Source organism: Oncorhynchus gorbuscha, linkage group LG11, assembly GCF_021184085.1.
Source record: "Oncorhynchus gorbuscha isolate QuinsamMale2020 ecotype Even-year linkage group LG11, OgorEven_v1.0, whole genome shotgun sequence".
NCBI lineage: Eukaryota > Metazoa > Chordata > Actinopteri > Salmoniformes > Salmonidae > Oncorhynchus > Oncorhynchus gorbuscha.
In genome coordinates, this window is record NC_060183.1 from 75,809,938 (window position 1) to 75,829,311 (window position 19,374).

At 47.1% G+C, this 19,374-nt stretch overlaps 1 protein-coding gene across 1 annotated transcript in view; it reads right to left on the minus strand.

Moving 5' to 3' along the window:
* LOC124047727 (cAMP-specific 3',5'-cyclic phosphodiesterase 4D-like) overlaps positions 1-19,374 on the minus strand; it is a 425,579-nt gene that overhangs the window by 20,266 nt on the left and 385,939 nt on the right. Inside the window, exons 10-12 of the mRNA XM_046368031.1 lie at positions 10,893-10,986; positions 9,080-9,261; positions 9-107 (exon numbers count right to left, since the gene is read on the minus strand). Of these exons, the coding sequence (XP_046223987.1) occupies positions 9-107; positions 9,080-9,261; positions 10,893-10,986 (375 nt within the window). The remainder of the gene's footprint in view (positions 1-8; positions 108-9,079; positions 9,262-10,892; positions 10,987-19,374) is intronic.

Genomic DNA, 19,374 nt, shown 5'->3' on the forward strand with positions numbered 1-19,374 from the left:
GTCCTCACCTGGAAAATTGTGTACATCATGACTGTTAAAGGCCGGTTTCCTGAAAGCTCGGTGACTTTAAAAAGATTAAGGCCCCATTTATTGAGGTCCTCAAGCTCCTGAAATCAGACATCAAGGGCATTTTACACACACCACTTTCACCCAAACACATCATAGGAGACAGTATACAGTATATATATACTGAACACAAATATAAACGCAACATGCAACCATTTCAAAGATGTTACTGTGTTACAGTTAACATAAGGAAATCAGTCAATTAAAATAAATTCATTAGGCCCTAATTTATGGATTTCACGATTGGGAATACAGATACATGTATGCATCTGTTGGTCACAGATACCTTAAAAGAAAAGGTAAGGGCGTGAATCAGAAAACCAATCAGGATCTGGTGTAACCGCCTCATGCAGTGCGACACATCTCCTTCACATAGAGTTGATCAGGCTGTTGATTGTGGCCTGTAGAATGTTGTCTCACTCCTCTTCAATGGCTGTGCGAAGTTGCTGGAAATTGTTGGGAACTGGAACATGCCATCAATCCAGAGCATCCCAAACATGCTCAATGGTGAGGCAGGTAGCCCAGTGGTTAGAGTGTTGGACTAGCAACCGAAAGGTTGCAAGATCAAATCCCCGAGCTGACAAAGTACAAATCTGTCGTTCTGCCCCTGAACAAGGCAGTTAACCCAGTGTTCATAGGCCGTCATTGAAAGTAAGAATCTGTGACATGCCTAGTTAAATAAAGGTGGCATTTTTTGTTGTTGAAAAAATGGTGACATATCTGGTGAGTATGCAAAAAATATCCCAATGCCCCATTGCAGTGATTGGGGGCATTGGCCTGTGTACGGTGTCGTCTTTTGAATAGGATATTAAACGGGTGTCCTGCCTCTGTTGTCACTAAAGATCCCATGGCACTTATTGTACGAGTAGGGGTGTTAACCCCAGTGTTCTGGCTAAATTCCCAATCTGGCCCGCATACCATCATGGTCACAGTTTACAATTGGCTAATTCATCCCCCCCTCCTCTCCCCAGTAACAATTCCACAGGTCGTTTCTGTAAATGAGAATGTGTTCTCAGTCATCTTACCGTGTTAAATAAAATACAAATTTTCCATAAATTATATCAGGCATAAGATGGAATTCAATCGAAACGGCATTGTAGGTAAATCTTCACTGTCTGGGGATAAATAACGTAAATATGTATGAGACAAGGTCTTTCGAACAGTCTGACAACTGAGATCTAACAGTCTGACAACTGAAAACTGACAACTGACAACTGACGTCTGCAGCTCAGTTGGTTGTCATGTTTTGTCATTTATTATCATGTCTTGTCCCTGTGCTCCCCATTCTATTCGTTTCCCTCTGCTGGTCTTATTAGGTTCTTTCCCTCTTTCTATCCCTCTCTCTCCCCCTCCCTCTCTCACTCTCTCGCTCTCTCTTCTCTATCGTTCCGTTCCTGCTCCCAGCTGTTCCTATTCCCCTAATCATCATTTAGCCTTCCCACACCTGTTCCCGATCCTTTTCCCTGATTAGAGTCCCTATTTCTCTCCTTGTTATTCGTTTCTGCCCTGTCGGTTCCTTGTCTAGAATTCACCGTGCTGTGTTTGTGTATCGCCCTGTCGTGTCGTGTTTTCCTCAGATGCTGCGTGGTGAGCAGGTGTCTGAGTCTGTCTGGTTCAAGTGCCTTCCCGAGGTAACCTGTTGTTCACCTGCTGTTCAAGATCGAGTCTCCAGTTTGTCCTCGTCATTTCGAGTGAAAGTTGTGTTTTTTGATTGTATTTACTTTACTGGATTAAAGACTCTGTTTTCGCCAAGTCGCTTTTGGGTCCTCTTTCACCAGCATGACAGAAGGAACCGACCAAGGAATGGACCCAGCGACTTCAGACGCTCGTTACACTGCCGTCGAGATCCAAGGAGCCATGCTCGGCAGACACGAGCAGGAATTGTCTGCTGCTCGCCATGCCGTGGAGAACCTGGCCGCTCAGGTTTCCGACCTCTCTGGACAGTTCCAGAGTCTACGTCTCGTGCCACCTGTTACTTCCTGGCCTGCCGAGCCTCCAGAACCTAGGGTTAATAACCCACCTTGCTACTCCGGGCAGCCCACTGAGTGCCGCTCCTTTCTCACGCAGTGTGAGATTGTGTTCTCTCTCCAACCCAACACATACTCTAGAGAGAGAGCTCGGGTTGCTTACGTCATTTCACTCCTTACTGGCCGGGCTCGAGAATGGGGCACAGCTATCTGGGAGGCAAGGGCTGATTGCTCTAACAAGTTCCAGAACTTTAAAGAGGAGATGATTCGGGTGTTTGACCGCTCAGTTTTTGGTAGGGAGGCTTCTAGGGCCCTGGCTTCCTTATGCCAAGGTGAACGGTCCATAACGGATTATTCTATTGAGTTTCGCACTCTTGCTGCCTCTAGTGAGTGGAACGAGCCGGCGCTGCTCGCTCGTTTTCTGGAGGGACTCCACGCAGTGGTTAAGGATGAGATTCTCTCCCGGGAGGTTCCTTCAGATGTGGACTCTTTGATTGCTCTCGCCATCCGCATAGAACGACGGGTAGATCTTCGTCACCGGGCTCGTGGAAGAGAGCTCGCATCAACGGTGTTTCCCTGCTCCGCATCGCAACCATCTCCCTCCTCTGGCTCAGAGACTGAGCCCATGCAGCTGGGAGGGATTCGCATCTCGACTAAGGAGAGGGAACGGAGGATCACCAACCGCCTGTGTCTCTATTGCGGAGTTGCTGGACATTTTGTTAATTCATGTCCAGTAAAGCCAGAGCTCATCTGTAAGCGGAGGGCTACAGGTGAGCGCAACTACTCAAGTCTCTCCATCAAAGTCCTGTACTACTTTGTCGGTCCATCTACGCTGGACCGGTTCGGGTGCTACATGTAGTGCCTTGATAGACTCTGGGGCTGAGGGTTGTTTCATGGACGAAGCATGGGTTCGGAAACATGACATTCCTTTCAGAGAGTTAGAGAAGCCTACGCCCATGTTCGCCTTAGATGGTAGTCATCTTCCCAGTATCAGATTTGAGACACTACCTTTAACCCTCACAGTATCTGGTAACCACAGTGAGACTATTTCTTTTTTGATTTTCCGTTCACCGTTTACACCTGTTGTTTTGGGTCATCCCTGGCTAGTATGTCATAATCCTTCTATTAATTGGTCTAGTAATTCTATCCTATCCTGGAACGTTTCTTGTCATGTGAAGTGTTTAATGTCTGCCATCCCTCCCGTTTCTTCTGTCCCTACTTCTCAGGAGGAACCTGGCGATTTGACAGGAGTGCCGGAGGAATATCATGATCTGCGCACGGTCTTCAGTCGGTCCCGAGCCAACTCCCTTCCTCCTCACCGGTCGTATGATTGTAGTATTGATCTCCTTCCGGGGACCACTCCTCCTCGGGGTAGACTATACTCTCTGTCGGCTCCCGAACGTAAGGCTCTCGAGGATTATTTGTCTGTGTCTCTTGACGCCGGTACCATAGTGCCTTCTTCCTCTCCGGCCGGGGCGGGGTTCTTTTTGTTAAGAAGAAGGACGGTACTCTGCGCCCCTGCGTGGATTATCGAGGGCTGAATGACATAACGGTTAAGAATCGTTATCCGCTTCCCCTTATGTCATCAGCCTTCGAGATTCTGCAGGGAGCCAGGTGCTTTACTAAGTTGGACCTTCGTAACGCTTACCATCTCGTGCGCATCAGAGAGGGGGACGAGTGGAAAACGGCGTTTAACACTCCGTTAGGGCATTTTGAGTACCGGGTTCTGCCGTTCGGTCTCGCCAATGCGCCAGCTGTTTTTCAGGCATTAGTTAATGATGTTCTGAGAGACATGCTGAACATCTTTGTTTTTGTCTATCTTGACGATATCCTGATTTTTTCTCCGTCACTCGAGATTCATGTTCAGCACGTTCGACGTGTTCTACAGCGCCTTTAGAGAATTGTCTCTACGTAAAGGCTGAGAAGTGCTCTTTTCATGTCTCCTCCGTTACTTTTCTCGGTTCCGTTATTTCCGCTGAAGGCATTCAGATGGATTCCGCTAAGGTCCAAGCTGTCAGTGATTGGCCCGTTCCAAGGTCACGTGTCGAGTTGCAGCGCTTTTTAGGTTTCGCTAATTTCTATCGGCGTTTCATTCGTAATTTCGGTCAAGTTGCTGCCCCTCTCACAGCTCTTACTTCTGTCAAGACGTGTTTTAAGTGGTCCGGTTCCGCCCAGGGAGCTTTTGATCTTCTAAAAGAACGTTTTACGTCCGCTCCTATCCTCGTTACTCCTGACGTCACTAGACAATTCATTGTCGAGGTTGACGCTTCAGAGGTAGGCGTGGGAGCCATTCTATCCCAGCGCTTCCAGTCTGACGATAAGGTTCATCCTTGCGCTTATTTTTCTCATCGCCTGTCGCCATCTGAGCGCAACTATGATGTGGGTAACCGTGAACTGCTCGCCATCCGCTTAGCCCTAGGCGAATGGCGACAGTGGTTGGAGGGGGCGACCGTTCCTTTTGTCGTTTGGACAGACCATAAGAACCTTGAGTACATCCGTTCTGCCAAACGACTTAATGCCCGTCAAGCTCGTTGGGCGTTGTTTTTCGCTCGTTTCGAGTTTGTGATTTCTTACCGTCCGGGTAGCAAGAACACCAAGCCTGATGCCTTATCCCGTCTGTTTAGTTCTTCTGTGGCTTCTACTGATCCCGAGGGATTCTTCCTTATGGGCGTGTTGTCGGGTTAACAGTCTGGGGAATTGAAAGACAGGTTAAGCAAACACTCACGCACACTGCGTCGCCGCGCTTGTCCTAGTAACCTCCTTTTCGTTCCTGTTTCCACTCGTCTGGCTGTTCTTCAGTGGGCTCACTCTGCCAAGTTAGCTGGTCATCCCGGTGTTCGAGGCACTCTTGCGTCTATTCGCCAGCGCTTTTGGTGGCCGACTCAGGAGCGTGACACGCGCCGTTTCGTGGCTGCTTGTTCGGACTGCGCGCAGACTAAGTCGGGTAACTCTCCTCCTGCCGGTCGTCTCAGACCGCTCCCCATTCCTTCTCGACCATGGTCTCACATCGCCCTAGACTTCATTACCGGTCTGCCTTTGTCTGCGGGGAAGACTGTGATTCTTACGGTTGTCGATAGGTTCTCTAAGGCGGCACATTTCATTCCCTCGCTAAACTTCCTTCCGCTAAGGAGACGGCACAAATCATTATCGAGAATGTATTCAGAATTCATGGCCTCCCGTTAGACGCCGTTTCAGACAGAGGTCCGCAATTCACGTCACAGTTTTGGAGGGAGTTCTGTCGTTTGATTGGTGCGTCCGTCAGTCTCTCTTCCGGGTTTCATCCCCAGTCTAACGGTCAAGCAGAGAGGGCCAATCAGACGATTGGTCGCATACTACGCAGCCTTTCTTTCAGAAACCCTGCGTCTTGGGCAGAACAGCTCCCCTGGGCAGAATACGCTCACAATTCGCTTCCCTTCGTCTGCTACCGGGTTATCTCCGTTTCAGAGTAGTCTGGGTTACCAGCCTCCTCTGTTCTCATCCCAGCTTGCCGAGTCCAGCGTTCCCTCCGCTCAAGCGTTTGTCCAACGTTGTGAGCGCACCTGGAGGAGGGTGAGGTCTGCACTTTGCCGTTACAGGGCACAGACTGTGAGAGCCGCCAATAAACGCAGGATTAAGAGTCCAAGGTATTGTTGCGGCCAGAGAGTGTGGCTTTCCACTCGCAACCTTCCTCTTACGACAGCTTCTCGTAAGTTGACTCCGCGGTTCATTGGTCCGTTCCGTGTCTCCCAGGTCGTCAATCCTGTCGCTGTGCGACTGCTTCTTCCGCGACATCTTCGTCGCGTCCATCCTGTCTTCCATGTCTCCTGTGTCAAGCCCTTTCTTCGCACTCCCGTTCGTCTTCCCTCCCCCCCTCCCGTCCTTGTCGAGAGCGCACCTATTTACAAGGTACATAAGATCATGGACATGCGTTCTCGGGGACGGGGTCACCAATACTTAGTGGATTGGGAGGGTTACGGTCCTGAGGAGAGGAGTTGGGTTCCGTCTCGGGACGTGCTGGACCGTTCACTCATTGATGATTTCCTCCGTTGCCGCCAGGATTCCTCCTCGAGTGCGCCAGGAGGCGCTCGGTGAGTGGGGGGGTACTGTCATGTTTTGTCATTTATTATCATGTCTTGTCCCTGTGCTCCCCATTCTATTCGTTTCCCTCTGCTGGTCTTATTAGGTTCTTTCCCTCTTTCTATCCCTCTCTCTCCCCCTCCCTCTCTCACTCTCTCGCTCTCTCTTGTCTCTATCGTTCCGTTCCTGCTCCCAGCTGTTCCTATTCCCCTAATCATCATTTAGCCTTCCCACACCTGTTCCCGATCCTTTTCCCTGATTAGAGTCCCTATTTCTCTCCTTGTTATTCGTTTCTGCCCTGTCGGTTCCTTGTCTAGAATTCACCGTGCTGTGTTTGTGTATCGCCCTGTCGTGTCGTGTTTTCCTCAGATGCTGCGTGGTGAGCAGGTGTCTGAGTCTGTCTGGTTCAAGTGCCTTCCCGAGGCAACCTGTTGTTCACCTGCTGTTCAAGATCGAGTCTCCAGTTTGTCCTCGTCATTTCGAGTGAAAGTTGTGTTTTTTGATTGTATTTACTTTACTGGATTAAAGACTCTGTTTTCGCCAAGTCGCTTTTGGGTCCTCTTTCACCAGCATGACATTGGTAGAGCATGGCGCTTGTAACGCCAGGGTAGTGGGTTCGATTCCCGGGAACACCCCATACGTAGAATGTATGCACACATGACTGTAAGTCGCTTTGGATAAAAGCGTCTGCTAAATGGCATATATTATTATTTATATATATTAACAGTATGACAACTGACAACTGAGGTCTAACAGTCTGACAACTGACAACTAACAGTCTGACAACTGAAAACTGAGATCTAACAGTCTGACAACTGAGGTCTGACAACTGACATCTAACAGTCTGACAACTGACAACTGAGGTCTGACAACTGACATCTAACAGCCTGACAACTGAGGTCTAACAGTCTGACAACTGAGGTCTAACAGTCTGACAACTGAGGTCTAACAGTCTGACAACTGAGGTCTAACAGTCTGACAACTGAGGTCTAACAGTCTGACAACTGAGGTCTAACAGTCTGACAACTGAGATCTAACAGTCTGACAACTGACAACTGAGATCTAACAGTCAGAACTGAGGTCTAACAGTCTGACAACTGAGGTCTAACAGTCTGACAACTGACAACTGAGATCTAACAGTCTGAGAACTGAGGTCTAACAGTCTGACAACTGAGGTCTAAGAGTCTGACAACTGAGGTCTAACAGTCTGACAACTGAGGTCTAACAGTCTGACAACTGAGGTCTAACAGTCTGACAACTGAGGTCTAACAGTCTGACAACTGAGGTCTAACAGTCTGACAACTGAGGTCTAACAGTCTGACAACTGAGGTCTAACAGTCTGACAACTGAGATCTAACAGTCTGACAACTGAGGTCTAACAGTCTGACAACTGAGGTCTAACAGTCTGACAACTGAGGTCTAACAGTCTGACAACTGAGGTCTAACAGTCTGACAACTGAGGTCTAACAGTCTGACAACTGAGGTCTAACAGTCTGACAACTGAGGTCTAACAGTCTGACAACTGAGGTCTAACAGTCTGACAACTGAGGTCTAACAGTCTGACAACTGAGGTCTAAGTCTGACAACTGAGGTCTAACAGTCTGACAACTGACAACTGAGATCTAACAGTCTGACAACTGAGGTCTAACAGTCTGACAACTGACAACTGAGATCTAACAGTCTGAGAACTGAGGTCCAACAGTCTGACAACTGACAACTGAGATCTAACAGTCTGACAACTGACAACTGAGATCTAACAGTCTGAGAACTGAGGTCCAACAGTCTGACAACTGACAACTGAGATCTAACAGTCTGACAACTGACAACTGAGATCTAACAGTCTGAGAACTGAGGTCTAACAGTCTGACAACTGAGATCTAACAGTCTGACAACTGACAACTGAGATCTAACAGTCTGAGAACTGAGGTCTAACAGTCTGACAACTGAGATCTAACAGTCTGACAACTGACAACTGAGATCTAACAGTCTGAGAACTGAGGTCTAACAGTCTGACAACTGAGATCTAACAGTCTGAGAACTGAGGTCCAACAGTCTGACAACTGACAACCAAGGGACAAAAAACTAAAGCCAGTGTCATCTTAATAATCAGCAAACCACAGTGGTGTAACATTACAGAGGTGACCCTTTAAGGCATCCTATTGGTGTAACATTACAGAGGTGACCCTTTAAGGCATCCTATTGGTGTAACATTACAGAGGTGACCCTTTAAGGCATCCTATTGGTGTAACATTACAGAGGTGACCCTTTAAGGCATCCTATTGGTGTAACATTACAGAGGTGACCCTTTAAGGCATCCTATTGGTGTAACATTACAGAGGTGACCCTTTAAGGCATCCTATTGGTGTAACATTACAGAGGTGACCCTTTAAGGCATCCTATTGGTGTAACATTACAGAGATGACCCTTTAAGGCATCCTATTTCCTGGATCTCAACAGAACCAATGTAGTCCTCATCACTGTGTGGGACATCTACTACGTCAAACTTGATCAAATCAGTTTCAGCCTAAATCTGATTGGTGATGAGTGCTAGAAGGTTAATAAGTACTAGAACATGGTCTAGCTCTGGCGTCAACCTCTAGCTAGCTACGACTGTGCGGGACAGTACTATCAACAAGGATCAATGGGATAACGACTAGAATAATAATAAAAACAGCATACAATGAAGAGGCCCGGGGGTCAGGCTTCTCTTCACCTTGGGAAAAGTCCAGATAAAAGCCCAGCCAGGGATTATGTAGCTATGTAGAGGTTAAGTCCCTTGCTCAAGGGCACAACAGCAGTAATTCTCAAGTTAATATCAGATAAATAATTTACTCTAGTATTTACTATATTCAACAAAAGCGTGCCATGATGATCAGACTGCTCTCGTACACGTTTGTTTAACCTTCCTGGAATACACTCTAGCTAAGAGAAGCTAAGAGCAACTGTTAAAATGACTAAAATGTCAATATAAAGTCAAAAAGCTCCTTCACCGTAGCCAGTTGGTCCTCTGTGTCGGTCTTGACCCCGAAGCGAGGTATATTAGAGTTGGAGAGGCTAGTGCTGTGCTGCAGCTTCTTCACGCCACTGATCTGACACATGGGCTTGGCGTTCTTCTTGTCCGTCCTCTCTTTCTGCGTCTGTGGACATGGCATCTCCACGTCATGCTGCTTGTCTGGGAAGTAGGAAATAGTTAGAGGACCAATAGACAATACGCAAAGGGATTTTTTGGGGGCCTATTTTGTGCTTTTAGGGCCAAATCCTAACTTAAGATCACATTGTCCCCTAATCATGTACTTCTATTCATTATGGATCACCAGCAAATTTAAGGCAGTTATATACAATACAACAACAAACAAGCATTACATTACACAACAGAATTTAGAACACATTGTGTTCCCTCAGGCCGCTACTCTACTACTACATATCTACAATACAAAATCCATGTGTACGTGTGTGTATAGTGCGTATGTTATCATGTGTGTATGTGTGTGTCTGGGCGTGTGTGTGTGTGTGTGTGTGTGTCTGGGCCTGTGCCTGTGTCTGTGTCTGTGTCTGTGTCTGTGTCTGTGTGTGTGTGTGTGTGTGTGTGTGTGTGTGTGTGTGTGTGTGTGTGTGTGTGTGTGTGTGTGTGTGTGTGTGTGTGTGTGTGTGTGTGTGTGTGTGTGTGTGTGTGTGTGTGTGTGTGTGTGTGTCTTGAAAGGTGTATTTTTATCTCTGTTTATCTAAACAGATTTTACATCAGTTACTTGATGTGGAATAGAGTACTGTGCACCTCCCATAGTCTGTCCTGGACTTGGGGATTGCAAAGAGACCACTGGTGGCATGTCTTGTGCGGTATGTATGGGTGTCTGAGCTGTGTGCTAGTAGTTTAAACAGACAGCTCAGTGCATTCAACAAGTCAATATTTCTTACAAATACAAGTAGTGATGAACCAGTAGTCCAGGTGCGACAAAACTAGGGCCTGTAGGACCTGCCTTGTTGATCGTGTTGTAAACAGGGCAGAGCAGCGCTTTCTTATGCACAGACCTCTATTGAGGTCAATTGGGGACTTGAGTAACACACACTGATCTCAAGTTAGGATTGGCCCTTATTAACTATCTAACACACACATGCACATCGCCCATGGTAGCTTTTAATAAAACAGAATGGATTGTTGTACCCATATGATTTTGAGGCTTTTTGGGGATTGGGAGTTTCAGTTTCAGGGGAAATTTGTGAACTGAGTGATTGAGACTTTTACTTGTCTCTTGGAGACTATTTGGGGACTTTGGAGACTGGACGCTGTTTGGAGATCTTGGAGACAGGAGACTGTTTGGGAAACTTGGAAACCGGGAATTGTTAAAGGAACATGGAGACTAGGGACTGTTTGGGGAACTTGGAGATGGGGAACTGTTTGGGGACCTTGGTGACTGGGGACTGTTTGGGGACTTTGGGGACTGCTTGGGGACCTAGGAGACTGGGGTCTGCTTTGGGATCTTGGAGACTTGGAACTGTTTGGGGACCTTGGGGAATGGGGACTGTTTGGGGACCTTGGGGAATGGGGACTGTTTGGGGACCTCAGGGATTGCTTGGGGACCATGGAGGATTGGTACTTGTTGTTCTTTCAGTTTATTTGTTTTGTAAATTGATTGTTTGTGTACCTGTTTGCCATTTTACTGCATTGTCAGGAGATTGTAACATAAGCATTTAACTGTACCCGCTATAACATCTGCTAAACTGTGTACCCGACCAATAAACTTTGATTCGACTTGAACTTGTTGTTATAAATACCGAAAACCACACAGCAAGGTCAGCCAGTCTTACCTAAGAAGGTGCTGGAGATGAACTCAGAGACCTGGTTCCCTGAGCGACTCATCTCAGACAGGTGAGACAGCTCCCTGTTCAACATCCTCTTGAACTGGACACAGACAGGGAGTGAGAGAGAGAAAGAAAGAGAGAGATGGAGTGGGAGAGTGAGACAGAGTGAGGGTGAAAGAAAGAAAGTGTTACTCTTACACATAAATGACATTGTATATAAATGGGAAACAGTAACAGACTTTTGATCTCAAGCTTAGATGGAATATAATGATATTTTCTTTCTGTCATTATCGGATGTTTTTACCATGCATTATGAAGTTCAGGCACTTTCAGCAGACTCTCACAGATACTGTGAGTAGCAACTGCAAATATAGTTCAGATAGTATGTCTGGTTTGATTTAAGGATGAGGTTCTGCGGAACTATTATTTTTGCCTTATTTCACATACTATTCACCAATGACTGGAGTGTGATACTTCGTTCATGTTTGAGAACAGCAATTTCCATATGACTTTGAAAGAGACAAGTAGGCAGCTCCTCCTCAACAACAAAACAGCTAAATACATAAGTCTACCCACAGCACATTTGCATAAACAAATCTATACAATATGGCTAACAAATTCTGACACAATGCTGAGGTGGAAATACGACTAGTTCCTGCACTAGTTACTGCTATCTCCAATCTCTCCTACTGTACATACATCACAGATCATCACAACGATGTCACATTATTTACCCTTATGATCTAAATGAAAATGACTGCATTGATGGGAACACTTTAACAAATGAGTAAAGTAAACCCTTCTCTCACGGGATTGGAATAACACTGAATGAATAGACATGATCCAAAGTCGGCCAGGAGAACCTACAAGCTTTAACATAAGCTTGGCCATTTGGGTCATGTTCATTACGGCACATGATGGAAAACACAAGAGTTTCTTATTGGACCAGGTAGCTCAGGTTGTCTCTCCCTGTTTAGTCTGTATTCTGTATTCTTCAATTTGGTGCCTAATGAACTCAGCACTGAATGTTATTGAATTCAAAATTAGCATCATGGACAACATACTTTTATGTATCCCCATGACATAGAATGTAAGTAGTTTGCCTCCGGCATTTTCAACGCAGTCAATCAAATGTAAAGAGTCATAAAGATGGATAGATCCAAAACAAGTATGCAAAAGGCTTCCCTCAAATCCTCGTTATAAAATCAATAATGGCATCATCCTTATAGTAGAGTCCCAGGGCCTTGATGAAATAATCAACTAATTCTTCCCAGGCAAATAAAGGCAAATAATCCCAGGGGTTAGTAACAAGATTGGATAAAGAAGGAGCAAGAACAGGAGTGTCCAAAAAAGACAAAGAAATCACTATATCACTATAAGAAATCTAGGCATGGCTATAAAAAATATTGTAAAGTATTATCAATAACAGTATCCAATGAGGATAACAGGATAGAATGGGTCCGAAAGCTCCGTTAGACAAGAAGCTGCATTAGAAGGACACTGGTCGGCTGCATCTCCCACTAGCTCTTCAGCGATGACCTAACGTAGCTGTGGAGATGACGCTAGCCACGTCTGAGGAAGACTGCACTCCTGTCAACAACTGCCTGGGTTCTCACCCAATCGCATCAGCCCGCCGCTGAGAGCTAACCAATCAGCGGCCATTGAGACCAAATGGAAGCGAGAGCACTCGCTCTTCATCTGGCATTCCATTTTCTCTGTTTGAATACATGAATACATAATGAAGTCAAAATGAAGACCCTAGATCTGTCTAATTATAGGACTCATCTTGGTGTCCTCACAGTGCATCTGTCTAATTATAGGACTCATCTTGGTATCCTCACAGTGCATCTGTCTAATTATAGGACTCATCTTGGTATCATCAAATGGATGTCCTCACAGTATTTAATTATAGGACTCATCTTGATGAGATATCATCTTGGTATCCAAATGGATGTGTATTTACTCAGATGAGATATCAGCAGTGTGTATGTATATATGGCAATAGTCTTGGTGAACACTTACAAGACAGAGTAAACTTAATGTAGACTACTACAACTACTAGCCATGAGTTACCCAGCGAAGCAGAGCTAAATGAACTGAATGCCTGTTAGGTTCACTTCGAGGAGTATAACACTGTGCCTTGCGGTGAAAGCCCCTGTTTTTCCTGATGACTGTGTGATCTCGCTCTCCGTGGCCAATGTGTGCAAAACATTTATACAGGTTAACAATCACAAGGCTGCCGGGCCAGACGGAATATCAAATCAAATCAATTTATATAGCCCTTCTTACATCAGCTGATATCTCAAAGTGCTGTACAGAAACCCAGCCTAAAACCCCAAACAGCAAGCAACGCAGGTGTAGAAGCACAGTGGCTAGGAAAAACTCCCTAGAAAGGACAAAACCTAGGAAGAAACCCAGAGAGGAACAAGGCTATGAGGGGTGGCCAGTCCTCTTCTGGCTGTGCCGGGTGGAGATTATAACAGAACATGGCCAAAATGTTCAAATGTTCATAAATGACCAGCATGGTCAAATAATAACAATCACAGTAGTTGTCGAGGGTGCAGGAAGTCAGCGTGTTCTCAAAGCATGTGGACCAACTGGCGGGTGTCTTCACAGACATTTTCAATTTATCCTTGTACCAGTCTGTAATCCTATGTTTCAATCTGATCATCATTGTCCCTGTTCTCAAGATCTCCAAGGTAACCTGCGTAAATGACTATCGCCATGTAGCACTCACATCTGTAATTATGAAGTGCTTTGAAAGGCTGGTCATGACACACATCAACACCATCATCTCAGACAGCCTAGACCAACCACCCCAAACAGATCCACAGATGATGCAATCTCAATTGCACTTCACACTGCCCTCTCCCACCTGGACAAAAGGGGAAATAACTATGTGAGAATGCTGTTCATAGACTACAGCACAGCGTTCAACACCATAGTGCCCTCCAAACTCATCACTAAGCTAAGTACCCTGGGACCAAACACCTCCCTCTGCAACCCTACGGGCCAGCCCCAGGTGGTAAGGGTAGGCAACAACACATCTGCCACACTGAACCTCAACACGGGGGCACCTCAGGGGTGCGTGCTTAGTCCCTTCCTGTACTCCCTGTTACCCACGACTGCGTGGCCATGCACGACTCCAACACCATCATCAAGTTTGCTGACGTCACAATGGTGGTAGGCCTGATCACTGATGGCGGTGAGTCAGCCTACAGGGAGGAGTTCAGAGACTTAATAGTGTGGTGCCAGGACAACAACAGGCTCCAAGACAGCTTCTACCCCCAAGCTATAAGACTGCTAAATAGCCAGACTGCTAAAATCAATGAATGGTACCTGAAGTATCTGCACTGACCCTATGCACTGTTACTAAACTATATATGCAAACCATATACACTCTTACTCACACACATTGACACTCCTACACAAAACACATACACTACACACACACACAGACCACACAAACACGCATACATACACACACTATTACACTTTACAATCATTTGCTGCTTCTTCTCTGTTCTTTATTTAACTCTTATTATTATGTCATGTTTGTCATTTATTATCTTGTCTTGTCCCTGTGCTTCCCATGCTATTCGTTTCCCTCTGCTGGTCTTATTTGGTTCTTTCCCTCCTTCTAGCCCTCTCTCTCCCCCTCCCTCTCTCACTCTCTCGCTCTCTCTTCTCTCTATCGTTCCGTTCCTGCTCCCAGCTGTTCCTATTCCCCTAATCATCATTTAGTCTTCCCACACCTGTTCCCGATCCTTTCCCCTGATTGGAGTCCCTATTTATTCCTTTGTGTTCCGTTCCTGTCCCGTCGGTTCCTTGTATTGTATTCACCATGCTGTGATTGCGTTTCGCCCTGTCCTGTCGTGTTTTTGCTGTGATTGTGTATCGCCCTGTCCTGTCGTGTTTTTTTGCCTTCATCAGATGCTGCGTGTGAGCAGGTGTCTCTGTCGACTACGGCCTGCGCCTACCCGAAGCGACCTGCAGTCTGTGGCCGCTTCTCCAGTTGTTTCCCCTCTACAAGTCTAGAGGATTTCTGTTATTCCGTTTTGGACTTAAATAAACTCTGTTTCTGTTAAGTCGCTTTTGGGTCCTCTTTCACCTGCATGACAGAAGGAACCGACCAAGGAATGGACCCAGCGACTTCAGACGCTCGTTACACTGCCGTCGAGATCCAAGGAGCCATGCTCGGCAGACACGAGCAGGAATTGTCCGCTGCTCGCCATGCCGTGGAGAACCTGGCCGCTCAGGTTTCCGACCTCTCTGGACAGTTCCAGAGTCTACGTCTCGTGCCACCTGTTACTTCCTGGCCTGCCGAGCCTCCAGAACCTAGGGTTAATAACCCACCTTGCTACTCCGGGCAGCCCACTGAGTGCCGCTCCTTTCTCACGCAGTGTGAGATTGTGTTCTCTCTCCAACCCAACACATACTCTAGAGAGAGAGCTCGGGTTGCTTACGTCATTTCACTCCTTACTGGCCGGGCTCGAGAATGGGGCACAGCTATCTGGGAGGCAAGGGCTGATTGCTCTAACAAATTCCAGAACTTTAAAGAGGAGATGATTCGGGTTTTTGACCGTTCAGTTTTTGGTAGGGAGGCTTCTAGGGCCCTGGCTTCCTTATGCCAAGGTGAACGGTCCATAACGGATTATTCTATTGAGTTTCGCACTCTTGCTGCCTCTAGTGAGTGGAACGAGCCGGCGCTGCTCGCTCGTTTTCTGGAGGGACTCCACGCAGTGGTTAAGGATGAGATTCTCTCCCGGGAGGTTCCATCAGATGTGGATTCTTTGATTGCTCTCGCCATCCGCATAGAACGACGGGTAGATCTTCGTCACCGGGCTCGTGGAAGAGAGCTCGCATCAACGGTGTTTCCCTGCTCCGCATCGCAACCATCTCCCTCCTCTGGCTTTGAGACTGAGCCCATGCAGCTGGGAGGGATTCGCATCTCGAAGAAGGAGAGGGAACGGAGGATCACCAACCGCCTGTGCCTCTATTGCGGAGTTGCTGGACATTTTGTTAATTCATGTCCAGTAAGAGGCCAGAGCCCATCAGTAAGCGGAGGGCTACTGGTGAGCGCTACTACTCAGGTCCCTTCATCTAGATCTTGTACTACTATGTCGGTCCATCTACGCTGGACCGGTTCGGGTGCTACATGCAGTGCTTTGATTGACTCTGGGGCTGAGGGTTGTTTCATGGACGAAGCATGGGTTCGGAAACATAACATTCCTTTCAGACCGTTAGACAGGCCTACGCCCATGTTTGCCTTAGATGGTAGTCATCTTCCCAGTATCAAATTTGAGACACTACCTTTAACTCTCACAGTATCTGGTAACCACAGTGAGACTATTTCTTTTTGATTTTCCGTTCACCGTTTACACCTGTTGTTTTGGGTCATCCCTGGCTAGTATGTCATAATCCTTCTATTAATTGGTCTAGTAATTCTATCCTATCCTGGAACGTTTCTTGTCATGTGAGGTGTTTAATGTCTGCCATCCCTCCCGTTTCTTCTGTTCCTACTTCTCAGGAGGAACCTGGCGATTTGACAGGAGTGCCGGAGGAATATCATGATCTGCGCACGGTCTTCAGTCGGTCCCGAGCCAACTCCCTTCCTCCTCACCGGTCGTATGATTGTAGTATTGATCTCCTTCCGGGGACCACTCCTCCTCGAGGTAGACTATACTCTCTGTCGGCTCCCGAACGTAAGGCTCTCGAGGATTATTTGTCTGTGTCTCTTGACGCCGGTACCATAGTGCCTTCTTCTTCTCCGGCCGGGGCGGGGTTCTTTTTTGTTAAAAAGAAGGACGGTACTTTGCGCCCCTGCGTGGATTATCGAGGGCTGAATGACATAACGGTTAAGAATCGTTATCCGCTTCCCCTTATGTCATCAGCCTTCGAGATTCTGCAGGGAGCCAGGTGCTTTACTAAGTTGGACCTTCGTAACGCTTACCATCTCGTGCGCATCAGAGAGGGGGACGAGTGGAAAACGGCGTTTAACACTCCGTTAGGGCATTTTGAGTACCGGGTTCTGCCGTTCGGTCTCGCCAATGCGCCAGCTGTTTTTCAGGCATTAGTTAATGATGTTCTGAGAGACATGCTGAACATTTTTGTTTTTGTCTATCTTGACGATATCCTGATATTTTCTCCGTCACTCGAGATTCATGTTCAGCACGTTCGACGTGTTCTACAGCGCCTTTTAGAGAATTGTCTCTACGTAAAGGCTGAGAAGTGCTCTTTTCATGTCTCCTCCGTTACTTTTCTCGGTTCCGTTATTTCCGCTGAAGGCATTCAGATGGATTCCGCTAAGGTCCAAGCTGTCAGTGATTGGCCCGTTCCAAGGTCACGTGTCGAGTTGCAGCGCTTTTTAGGTTTCGCTAATTTCTATCGGCGTTTCATTCGTAATTTCGGTCAAGTTGCTGCCCCTCTCACAGCTCTTACTTCTGTCAAGACGTGTTTTAAGTGGTCCGGTTCCGCCCAGGGAGCTTTTGATCTTCTAAAAGAACGTTTTACGTCCGCTCCTATCCTCGTTACTCCTGACGTCACTAGACAATTCATTGTCGAGATTGACGCTTCAGAGGTAGGCGTGGGAGCCATCCTATCCCAGCGCTTCCAGTCTGACGATAAGGTTCATCCTTGCGCTTATTTTTCTCATCGCCTGTCGCCATCTGAGCGCAACTATGATGTGGGTAACCGTGAACTGCTCGCCATCCGCTTAGCCCTAGGCGAATGGCGACAGTGGTTGGAGGGGGCGACCGTTCCTTTTGTCGTTTGGACAGACCATAAGAACCTTGAGTACATCCGTTCTGCCAAACGACTTAATGCCCGTCAAGCTCGTTGGGCGTTGTTTTTCGCTCGTTTCGAGTTTGTGATTTCTTACCGTCCGGGTAGCAAGAACACCAAGCCTGATGCCTTATCCCGTCTGTTTAGTTCTTCTGTGGCTTCTACTGATCCCGAGGGGATTCTTCCTTATGGGCGTGTTGTCGGGTTAACAGTCTGGGGAATTGAAAGACAGGTTAAGCAAGCACTCACGCACACTTGTCCTAGTAACCTCCTTTTCGTTCCTGTTTCCACTCGTCTGGCTGTTCTTCAGTGGGCTCACTCTGCCAAGTTAGCTGGTCATCCCGGTGTTCGAGGCACTCTTGCGTCTATTCGCCAGCGCTTTTGGTGGCCGACTCAGGAGCGTGACACGCGCCGTTTCGTGGCTGCGTGTTCAGACTGCGCGCAGAAGAAGTCTGGTAATTTTTTTCTGCTTCTGCTCCTGGTCTTGCTGGGTCTCAGTCTGTTCCCTGCCATCGCATCTCTCCTGTTCTTGTCCCTGCCCTTGCTGTGTCTCAGTCTGTCCCTAGTTCTCATTTTTTTTTTAGAGTAGTACCCTAGTTCCCTTTTTTATCGTTTTTCGTTACGGTCCTGAGGAGAGGAGTTGGGTTCTTTCTCGGGACGTGCTGGACCGTTTGATCTATGATTTCCTCCGTTGCCGCCAGTGTTCCTCCTCGAGAGCGCCAGGAGGCGCTCGGTGAGTGGGGGGGTACTGTCATGTTTGTCATTTATTATCTTGTCTTGTCCCTGTGCTTCCCATGCTATTCGTTTCCCTCTGCTGGTCTTATTTGGTTCTTTCCCTCCTTCTAGCCCTCTCTCTCCCCCTCCCTCTCTCACTCTCTCGCTCTCTCTTCTCTCTATCGTTCCGTTCCTGCTCCCAGCTGTTCCTATTCCCCTAATCATCATTTAGTCTTCCCACACCTGTTCCCGATCCTTTCCCCTGATTGGAGTCCCTATTTATTCCTTTGTGTTCCGTTCCTGTCCCGTCGGTTCCTTGTATTGTATTCACCATGCTGTGATTGCGTTTCGCCCTGTCCTGTCGTGTTTTTGCTGTGATTGTGTATCGCCCTGTCCTGTCGTGTTTTTTTGCCTTCATCAGATGCTGCGTGTGAGCAGGTGTCTCTGTCGACTACGGCCTGCGCCTACCCGAAGCGACCTGCAGTCTGTGGCCGCTTCTCCAGTTGTTTCCCCACTACAAGTCTAGAGGATTTCTGTTATTCCGTTTTGGACTTAAATAAACTCTGTTTCTGTTAAGTCGCTTTTGGGTCCTCTTTCACCTGCATGACATATTATCTATCCTGATGACAAGTCACTTTACCCTGCCTTCATGCACATATCTATCTAAAATACTTCATACCTCTGCACATTGATCTGGTACTGGTACTCCCTTTATGTAGCTCCACATTGATCTGGTACTGGTACTCCTTGTATATAGCTGCACATTGATCTGGTACTGGTACTCCCTGTATATAGCTCCACATTGATCTAGTACTGGTACTCCCTGTATATAGCTCCACATTGATCTGGTACTGGTACTCCCTGTATATAGCTCCACATTGATCTGGTACTGGTACTCCCTGTATATAGCTCCACATTGATCTGGTACTGGTACTCCCTGTATATAGCTCTACATTGATCTGGTACTGGTACTCCTGTATATAGCTCTACA